Genomic DNA, 11,136 nt, shown 5'->3' with positions numbered 1-11,136 from the left:
GGTCATTTGGAGATTGAGGAGGAGCTTTGGTTTGGAACTTGTGGAGAAACCGCTTGTCCTCCATTGTCATCCTCATCCCTCCTAGCTCTAGCCCTGGTATTTTCCATAACCTGAAAAACCATATGGTAAACATTAGAAGAAGGACCTACTAGAGCTAAACTTCTATGGCATGACTAAGAGAATGAATAAGTGATATTTCCTAAGCATCCAATAGCCGCCTATACATAAATTTGGCGCGCCTAACATTTATGAACAAGACCCTACTAGAAGTGGTTTGAGACAAACCTTGAACTATTCTAAACCTTGTGCTCTGATTACCAAGTTTCTCACGATCCAGGGGTACCCCCTAGACACAACATGGCATACTCGACCCCGAAAGGGTCTCATATATGCCCTTAGCATCATAACATAGGTAAGAGAAATGAAAATACGGAACAATTTAAAACTTTTACAATCAATGTCATATTTCATAAAAGCAAGGGGAAGTCTCTTCTAAAACCTTTGTCTCAAACCTTCTAATAAACTCTTGAATAAAACTCTTTGGGATGCAGCCCATACAAGTCTATAACATAAAGAAATGACATAAGGGAAATATGGGTTCGTCCTCGAAGCTACGAGGACTCACCAAATCTTCAAGTCTTCTAGAACCTTAGCAATCTAGCCTCCAAAGCAACTCAATCTCCGAAACCCTACATTTGGTTAGAATGTAGGCAATATGTGTTAGTACAAAATGTACCAAGTATGAAATCTAGCACAACATCATGAGAGCATCTCAAAATGGTTATTTAACATAAGACATAAGCATAAGAGATAATACATGTTCATAGCATAATCATCATAGTCATAGCATTGTCTCCAACATAGGCTCCATATAAACATAAGTCAACATAAGACATAGTTAATGAGCATAGGAGACAAATCATTATCATATAAGCATAATAGGCTCTTGGTCATCTTCACCAAAATAGCACCATTCTCAAGTAACCTCAAAAGCATATATATGCAAAGCAAGAATAGCATCCCATACTACTACCCAAGCCAAGTATCCCTTTTTGGTCATCTTAATCATAGTCTATATACATGGCTAAGTCATAAGTCTTTCTACCATAAGGGTACCATATTCTAAGTAACCTCTAGACACACTTGTTCAATACATGAAAGGCATCCCATACTACCCTTGACACTAAGCATAGCCTTGAAATCATCTTAGTCATATCCACCCTCCTTTTGGTCATACTATTAGCTTACTTCATATATCCAAGGGAACTACCACTTTAGTTAATCATATCTTGGAAGCAAACTATGGGAACAACCCAAGCTAAGTCATACTACAGAAGGGAACCCTTCACAACTAGCCTCAAGTCATACTTGTGCCATGTATGGATAGAATCCAATACTACTACCCACACTAAGTACTCCTTTAGACTAACATGAATATTCACTAGTTGGGGACTAATCCCTCTATTCTATTTACCTCTTCAAGGCTACCAAGGAATAACCCCCTAATAGGCTAGACAATGCTATCATCGTACTAACATATCTAGGTTAAACTAAGCTAACTACATTGGAAGACACATTAATATGCAAGTCAGAGCTATTCTAGGAAGGGTGCAAGTGTTCTATCCTAGCTACCTTGAAATAGTCATAAATCAACTAAGTCATGCTACCCTTACAAGTGTACTAGAACACATATGCAAGCTATCCATAGGAGAGTATGAATCTTAACCCTAAGCTATCCTTAGGAGAGTATGAGTCCTCAATCCCAAGTTACCATGACTAGCCTAACTCAAGCTATCCTTGAAATGCACCTTACAAGGCAAGTCAAACAACCCTTAGGAGAGTATGGATCCTCAATCCAAAGCTACCCTTAGGAGAGTATAAGTCCTCAATCCTAAAGCTGCCATGAAATGGTCTTGGCCAAACCTAGTCATGCTACCATGAAAGAATCCTAACAATTCTAGTTCAAGGTACCCATAGGAGAGTATAAATTCTCAATCCTAGGCTGCCATAACTACACCTAACTCATGGTATAATGAAATGCTTTATACAATGCCAAGTCAAGCTACACCTTAGGAGAGTATAAATCCTCCATCCCAAGCTTTCAACCTTGGTCTTATCCCACTAAGCCAAGCTATACATGAAGGGAACATATGTCTCAACTTCAAGCTATTCTAGTCTAACATGCTTTGATTCATTTTAGTTTATTAAGTCAACCTATAATCCTACTATGTGAGAGAACTTAAATATCCTATCATAATCATGTCTAAGTATGTAAGAGAAAGAGAATACATAACAAGAGCATATCATATTGACTTTACCCCCAAATCCGTAACAATGATGGCTACAAGCCGTACCTTCAAGCTTAAATTCATTCTATCATAACTCATGTCTAAATTATAAGCTATTCAATCACATTCTTTACTACTAGGTGATTCAAGTTATAATTGATTCATAAAGGTTCAATTCTAACTTTACGAGTCAAGATCCTTCCTATTCAATCAAGTCTAGTTCAATTCATGATTTGATGATCCTAACTATGATCAATTAGTATACAATACATTGATTTAGGAATATCACCTTTGAACCTTCAACTTTGCCTCCAATGGCATAAACCCACAAATATCACATTCATTAATTTTGATTAGGATTTTTACCATAGAAATCATATGAAATCATCATAATACCATTAAAAAAATCTAAAGAAATCATAATTGGGTAGTATCCATTATATTGGAATTATACCCACACCCTACCCATAATGCAAGCACAACCCTAGCTAGAATGGGGTTTTTGATTTCACAAGTGGGGAAACTATGGAGGCTCTATGGGTGGAAGAACCCACAGACGAATAAGCTTCACATACCTTTAATCAAATCCCTAAACAAAGCTTAAATCAATGGTGGATTCGACCTAGTTGCTGCCCCTCTTTTTCTTCTTCTTCTTTGCTTCTAGAGAAAGAATTTCTTGAGAGTAATTTGGGGTCTTGGATGAATGAGTTAAAGTTAATAGTTTAGGGGACTATTAACCTTATATAGGTGGTAAATTAACTAACTAAACGACCTTTATTAGCCCCTAATTAATTACTAACTTAACCCCCAAACACTTCACTTAAAACTAAACCACCTAAAACTGGCAGCACCTACAGATCCCCATCCATGGACCGTGGATGGATTTATGTGCTGTTCTGTGGTCTCGTGGTTTGCACCTGAGGCTTTTCATGGTAGGCCTCTTGCAGGCCTTGACCTATGCCCATGACCTACGGGGTGTGGTTTGATCTACAGGCCGTAGATGGCCCTCCGTAGGTCATCAAATTTTCTAGATTTTTGGGACTGTTTTGGGGTCCTCTTCAAGGACCCCTTGGGTGGTCCTTGGGGAGTCGTATCCGGACGTTTAACCCCTAAAAACCCTAGTACGGGAACCATTTTTATGAGTTTTAATCTACGCACAAAACTCCTACGAAAGGCTCTAGGACTCACTAGTTTAACTGACTATATTCCAGGGTGTTGCATGTGTCAATTCAAATAGGGTTGTAAGAAATAACTATTGGGCCCAGTGCATTCATAAGAAATTCTAATTAAAATGGGGTTGTAAGAAATAATTCCAATGTTGATATGTTAGTTTTATGCTAATATGTGCAAATTTTTATTTGTCTACTAATTGCTAACTAATATTGGGCTATATGTTGTCAATTATATGTAATTGTTGTATATGTGTCAATTCAAACGGGGTTGTAAGAAATAACTATTGGGTCGAGTCCATGCATAAGAAATGCAAATTAGCATATTAGCCTATTACATGCCCCTTCCCCCTTTTAACCCTAACCCTTATAAATAAATACACAGTTATGATTGTAGGAACAAAGAGGATTTTCCCTCATCAAGTGACGGCCAGGTTATACAGGACACAACACAGTATGCATCTTCGTAAATTATCTCTAGACTATGAAAAGTTGGGGGATTCATCCACCTTGTTGAAATTCCCAACGAATGGTGTCAGGAGTCATGATTGTTGTAGATCTACTTTCGCTATGAAGAAACTTGTAAGTCTCTTAAGTAGTATTTATTGATTCAATTACTATAGGAATTTTTTTAAAATTGAAATGAAATGAAACATGTACTCTATTTGAATCATCGTGGTGATTGGCTTTTCATTTGCATGAACAATGAATTTCATTTGCTATAAACTAGATATTAATCATGGGTTTAGCTTTGTCATTAATATACCTCGGGAAAGAGGAGTGTTAGAGCAATGTAAAAATTGTCTTTGAGTGACTATAGGTCGAGATATGAATCTTGCAATGAACTCAACATGATCGTTGTGATATAATGAGCCAAAACTATTGCTTTCGATTAATATGTGTGTCTGCATTTACTAAATTTGTTTTGTGTTATTCAATTCAAGTTTGAGAAATGAATAACTGAGTAGCTAAGATGAGGTATAAATACGAAAAAGAAACACTAAATTTGGTCCATTTTTTCTCTTACAATAAAGGATAATGATTATGTGATGGTGACTTTAATTATTTTGAAATAGGATTTTGTTTTTCAATTTTTTCTCTTTTATGCATTTGTTATTTTGCACTTTGACCTAGCAAGTGTTAGTGCCTCAGGAATATGCTTATTTATTTCCATTGACATGGATTTGAAATCATTTTTAATTTATTTCTTTTATCTCTCATTTGGATTAGAGTGTAACATCTATTGACATGTGAATGGTACAATCTTATTTTAAATGTTGAAAGTGCTCAAATCACTCACATGAAGTACAATATTTTTTTATGAAATGTGCAACCTAAGTTTGACATAGGCAAAAGATAATAATTGATGATGTTATTTGTGCAGCTTGTCAATGAAGATGTTGGGACTCTGATCAATAAAGTGATATTACACAAGTAAAATGACATAAGGTATTATTAAAGAACTTAAATTTTTCTCTTTTTACTATACTGACTGTTCAATTATTTTATCCTTTCTACATTACTTGTTCCTATTATAAGTATTGTCCCCCATTAGTATCATATCTTCACCTAAATGGAAAATGATCTTCAAATAAAATTGTATAATTAAACATTTATTGTCAATATTGAATTTTCCTTATAAAAAATTTGGTTTTAGAATTCTAATTTTGAAAATGAAGTTCATATAATTAGTGTTGTCTATTTTAATTGGCCATTACAAGAGGCAAATTTAGAATAGTTTGCTAGTATATACAAGATATTAAATGGTCAATAAAAATCTATCTATTTCACGTTTGGAACAACAAGATTGATTCTTCGTAGTTAAAGATGAATTGAGAACAAGGATCAATATCTCAACAAAAAGATTATAGAAAAAATAAATCAAAGCATATAAAATCAATTGTCATTTTCAATAGAAGTACTCCTATTGTTGATAATTTGTAGACTTTCAAGCCTTAGCAACTAATTATATGTGGAAATACTCTTCAATTTATTTTACGAATCAAAATACATGTGCAATGTATGTGTAGAGAAAATATTATACTTAAAAAAGACGCACAAACACTATACGTTAAAATAATTAATATATTTAAAATATTTAAAAGGTATAACATAATTGTGGTGATTGCATACAAAATAGATTAATCAAAGAAAATTAACCCACAAATATGGCAAGATTGAGGAAGTCTATATCATTAATTAGACTTTTTAAACTCAAATATTGAAATGAAAGAAATTCTTATAATTAGTATTTTCTCATTTAATAGGCTCGTATGTATCGTAAATTCAGATAAGTCTATCAATAATAAATTCAGAATATATATTGAATGGTCAACAAAAATATCAAAAGAAAAATTTCAAAGGGTTATAGAACCTATCACCATATTGATCAACTCGAGTATCTCTAATCCTTCAGTCAATACTCTCTAGACTCTCATGTATCTCTTTTTCTCTCAAGTTTTATAACCAGGCAATCTACAATTAGGTAAGTTCTTAATTATCTAAAGTGTTCTATTCATCAAAGATTTGAGTTTTTGCAACTTTATCTCTTCTTTTTATTCTCTTTCTAGTGTATGCATGAAGGCATCCAAGAAAAGAAACTTCTTATTTTTCCTCTTCCCCCAATTTTTTTCACTTCGGCAAAAAATGAGAAATTAGTGTATGAGTTACAGGGAATGGAAGAGAATAAGTGTTGGTCTCATTTTTGAACTTCTTCCGATTTTCTGAACTTTTACACTCATCACTCATTTTCTTCCAAAGGAAAAAATTTGGGGAAACTAGAAAACAAAATGTTCCTTTTTTCGAATTCCTTCATATATTCTAGAAAGAGAATGAAAAAAAGAAGAAGAAGAGAAATTGCAAAAAATTTATTATTTGAAGAATAAAATACTTTGAGTAATTAAAAACTTACCTATTGTTGATTGCATGATTACAAAACCTGAAAGAAACAGAGATACTTGAAAGTCTTGAGTGTATGAACAACAGGATTGGGGCTACTCGAGTTGACCAATATAGCGATAAGTTTTATAACCTTTTGAGATTTTTCTTTTTGATATTTTGTTGACTATTCACTATTCTGAATTTACAGACGGACTTACTGAATTTATGTCACATTCAAGTCTATGAAATGAAAATAAAAATATAAGAATTTATTCATTTTCAAAATTTGAGTTAAAAAAAATTAATTAATTATAGACTACTTAATTTCACCATATTTTTGGGTAATTTTCTTTGATCACTCTATCGTGCATGAAATCATCGCAACTTGTCATTTTTTTAACGTTATACTTTAAAATATTTTAAATTATTGATTATTTTAATCTGTAGTGCGTTTATGTCATCTTTAAGTATATTATTTTTTCTACACGTGTGTTGCACATGTATGTTAGGTTGTATAATGCACAATTCAGAAACCCACTTTAAAAAATATCAAAGAGGATTAGAAATTCCACAAGGAAAATCACTTGATCTGACTTGCAAACATCCATAAAATTAGAGGCCGTATAAATATTGTCACGACCCAGACCGTCGTGATTGGCACCCACACTAACACTCCGGTGGGAGAACCACTACTACAACTCAAACCAAACAACTAAACCAGAACTAAGGCATGAAAGTTACGGAAGCAAGTTACATACTAAGAACATAAAGAGAGTTCCCATAAACTCTAACAAAAGTCTAATAATAATAAACTAAGAATGCGGAAGAAATAACCTAGAACCTGAAAGTCAATGTACCAAAACATCTAACAATGATCCAAGTCTAAACAAGAAGGGATACAACCCCATACTAATGAACTAACTAAAACAAATGTCTAAGTCCGAAAATGGTGGACATAGACTAAAGAGAATCCCATGGTAGCCCGGAAGAATTGGCTCACCCTTGAATTCGAAGTGACGATCATTGATCTCCTAAGCGAGGTCTGTCAGTAGCCTCTTGAAGATACCTTGTACTCAACAAAAATAAGAGCAAGTGCAGTATCAGTACACAACCACAGTGTACTGGTAGGATCACGCGGCTATCCCACTAAGTGAAACATAAGCAAGTCAAGACAACATTATAATCACATGCATATATATCAACATATACAATATTATCAACATTTACGAACAAGGAACAACTTCACATTTTATATCAAATCATAGGTTCTCTCATGGAACCTAAACCCAAATAGTTAGCATATCAAAACGTGGTATCCGATCCTATAATTATGCTGTAATGTGGCAACCGATCCGATAGTTATGCCAGAATGTGGCAACCGATCCATTCAACACACCACAATCACAATCACAAGTATATCATCAAGATCATATATCTAAGTCATGATTTCATGACAATCATCATTCATATATCTCATATACAACAAGTGTGATCAACATTGCAACAATCATACATACAAGTATCATAATGAAGCAAGAACAAACATACATCACACAATCATAGAATCACAACCATCACCTACCTCGAAACAAACTTGAAACCCTAAGAAACTTGATCCTTCCCTTTCCGAATTCGTTCCGCTTGTTCTTGGTCTATAAACAATCATAATAGCATGGAAATCAATAAACAATCAGTAATTACCCGAATTACTAACAATTCTATGAATCCTAGATCATACCCATGATCCCAATTATCCAATTTAGGGTTGTTTCCACCATAGAATCCATAAAAAATCCCTCCCCTAACAATATTCACCCGTTCTATTACGTTCTACGGATCGAAAAATAGATTTGGGGAGTGAAAAGCTTATCTCTAGCCTCAAGAATGGTGAAAAATGAGTAGGAGTCACCTAGGATTTTTTCCTTAGCTCTAAAAGTTGAAAATTGCATAATAAAGTCGTTTAGGGGTTTATTAACGACTTTAATTCACGTCAAGCCCACCACAGTGGCAGTCACCCCACTGTAGCGGCCCCGCCAGAGCGGTAAAACCCAGCACCAAAGCAGGTTACCTGAGACAGAGAGGTATTTCAAGAATTCCAAGATTCTCATTTCACAACATACCTCTAACCAATGACGCTTCTTTAGGGAGGTATAATTTGAGCGATGTTGCTGTGTGGTTTAATAAGCTTCCTTATAACTCAATCTACACATGGGGATAACTAACTGAGGTGTTCTTTGCAAGATTCTTTCATGTGTCAAAGAAGTTGAACCACAAAGATAAACTAAACAACTTCGTAGCATTACCAGGAGAATCTGTGAGTAACTCTTAGGACAGGTTCACTGCTTTCATACGAAGTGTTCCAAATCACCGCATTGATGATGAATCGCTGAAAGAGTATTTCTACCGAGGTCAGGATGACAATAGTAAGGCGGTGGTTGATACTATCACTGGAGGTTCATATGGTGAGTGCATTTTTGAGTAGATTGCGGAGAAACTGGAGAAGATTTCCTGAAATAATAAAGCATGGAGCACTAGAAAGTCAGATACTAGGAGAAACACGTTTGCCATTCAAGCTACAAACAACCAGTCTGCAGATGAGATTCATGAGGAGATGGCTCAGATGAGGACCGAATTGGGTGGGTGTTGAAACATGTGAGAGGAGGTGTGGCAAAGGTAAATGCTGTCAATTATTTGACAAGAAATCCACCACTGGGTGTGGAATGTTACTATGAAGAGGATACTTATGCGGTGAATGATCAGGGCGGGTTTCCGAGCCAACGCCCAAGGTTCCAATACGGATAATTGGTGTCGAGGTCAAGGAAACCAAGGTCGGAACTATGGCAACTACAATCGATGAGGTCATTATGTCCGGGATGGGAACTACATTCGCGACAACAACTACAACCGAAACAATTATGGTAATAAAAATGATCGGGTTGGACCTTATGTACCTCTTCAAAATTGGGAATCTGGTAATAGGGAAGCCGGAGGTAATATGTCACATATTGAGGATATGATGCAGGAGATGATGAGAAGGTTTGATGCAACTGATGAGAATGTGAAGGAGATGCGAAATGACTTGTCTGGTATTTGTCAAAAAGTTGATTCCCATGCAGTGTCAATCAAGCATCTTGAGCAGTAGATGACTCAGTTGTCTACTACAGTGAACCCACGTCAACCATGCACACTTCCTAGAAACACCATCCAGATTCTAAAGAATGATGGGCATTGTATGACAGTCACTACCTGAGGGGGTAAGCAGACCATTGATGTACTGATGTCGTCTGGGGTTGACGTTAGGGTTAGTAAAGATAATGATGTGATTGAGGTAAATGAAGAGCCTGAGAATGCAACAGAGAAGGAAGCAGAGATAACTCCAAAAGTTGTTCCATGCCTAGACCTCCACCTCCCTTCCCACAAAGGTTAGTGAAGAAGACTGAAGAAGGCAAATACCGCAAGCTTATTAGTATGTTGAACCAGCTCTCCATCAATGTACCGTTGATAGAAGCTTTGGAGCAAATGCCTGGGTATGCAAAGTTTATGAAGGATTTGGTCACTAAAAAGCGGGCCATTAGTTTTGAAGATGATGATAAGTTGCAACATTTTAGTGCTATTGCTACAAGGTCCTTGTGCAGAAGAAGAAAGATCCTGGGGATTTCACTATTCCTTGTACCATTGGGTTGGTACATTTTTCAAAGGCATTGTGCGATTTGGGTGCTAGTATCAATTTGATGCCATTGTCTATTTACAAGTTGGGTTTAGACCAACTGTGATGTGACTGGCTGATGGAACTGTGAAGAAGCCCATTGGTGTGCTCCAAGATATACTAGTGAAAGTGGAGCCTTTTATCTTTCCGGTGGATTTTGTGATACTTGATTGTGATGTTGATTTTGAGGTTTCCATTATCCTTGGGAGACCTTTCCTAGTCACTGGGCGCGCCTTGGTTGATATGGAGAAAGGGCAGATGAAACTCCGATTGAATAATGAAGAGTCAACTTTCAATATCTCTAGGTCCATGAAGCAGAGTATTGAGCTCAAATCAGTATCTATGGTGACACATATTGTAGAGAGTGGTTTTGAGGTGCCTATTAAAGAGAGGTTGGGTGTTGATGCACTAACAGCGGTAATGATGAACTTTGATGGTGATGGTATTGAAGACTATGATGAATTGGTCGCCGCACTTGATAGGCTTGAAATCCCTTCAAAACCAAAGAGATTGGAATTAGACATGAAGAATCGCGACTCTCCACCTTTTAGACCGTGTGTTGAGGAGGCACCGAAATTGGAGCTTAAGGCTCTACCATCACATTTGAGGTATGCATTCTTTGGGAGAGATGGTACTTTACGAGTCATCATTGCAGCAAATTTTAATGTGGCATAAGTTTAGGAATTGGTTTCCGTGTTGAAGAGGTTTGTAACACCCCGTATCCAAAAATAGAGATTTCAGATTTCTGGTGTTACAGGTGGCACTCACGGACACCATCCACGGACCGTAGATGGACTCATGGTCCGTCCTGCAGGTCCGTGGTTCGTTATAGAAAACTTCCCCAAAACTCAGTCAGAAAATTTGACTAAGTCTCGACTCACGGACAGACCCACGGTCCGTAGATCTGACCACGGTCCGTGGTCTGTGTCCGTGGATCAGGACTTCCCTTACCAGCCTCTTACACAAACTACGGTCGACCAGCACGGACTGTCAATCGATCCACGGTCCGTAGGTATGACCGTAGATGAGCATCAACAGCCAGTTAGCTGAAAATTCTGATAGATCAAGTTCAGATGGTCATACCTCTTAGCAA

The 11,136-nt window shown here is 36.4% G+C and overlaps 1 protein-coding gene across 1 annotated transcript; it reads left to right on the top strand.

Annotated features, from left to right (window-relative positions):
• Window positions 1-9,614: 9,614 nt before the first annotated feature.
• On the top strand, window positions 9,615-10,718 carry LOC125834055 (uncharacterized). The gene is made up of 3 exons (XM_049513225.1): window positions 9,615-9,759; window positions 9,843-10,051; window positions 10,137-10,718. The coding sequence occupies exons 1-3, from the start codon at window positions 9,615-9,617 to the stop codon at window positions 10,716-10,718; spliced, it is 936 nt and encodes a 311-aa protein (XP_049369182.1).
• The last annotated feature ends 418 nt before the right edge of the window (window positions 10,719-11,136 follow it).

The sequence above is a fragment of the Solanum verrucosum genome, unplaced genomic scaffold (genome assembly GCF_900185275.1).
Source record: "Solanum verrucosum unplaced genomic scaffold, falcon-dt-bn FXZP01000108.1, whole genome shotgun sequence".
Taxonomy (NCBI): Eukaryota; Viridiplantae; Streptophyta; class Magnoliopsida; order Solanales; family Solanaceae; genus Solanum; species Solanum verrucosum.
This window is presented reverse-complemented; position numbering and strand designations above follow the sequence as displayed.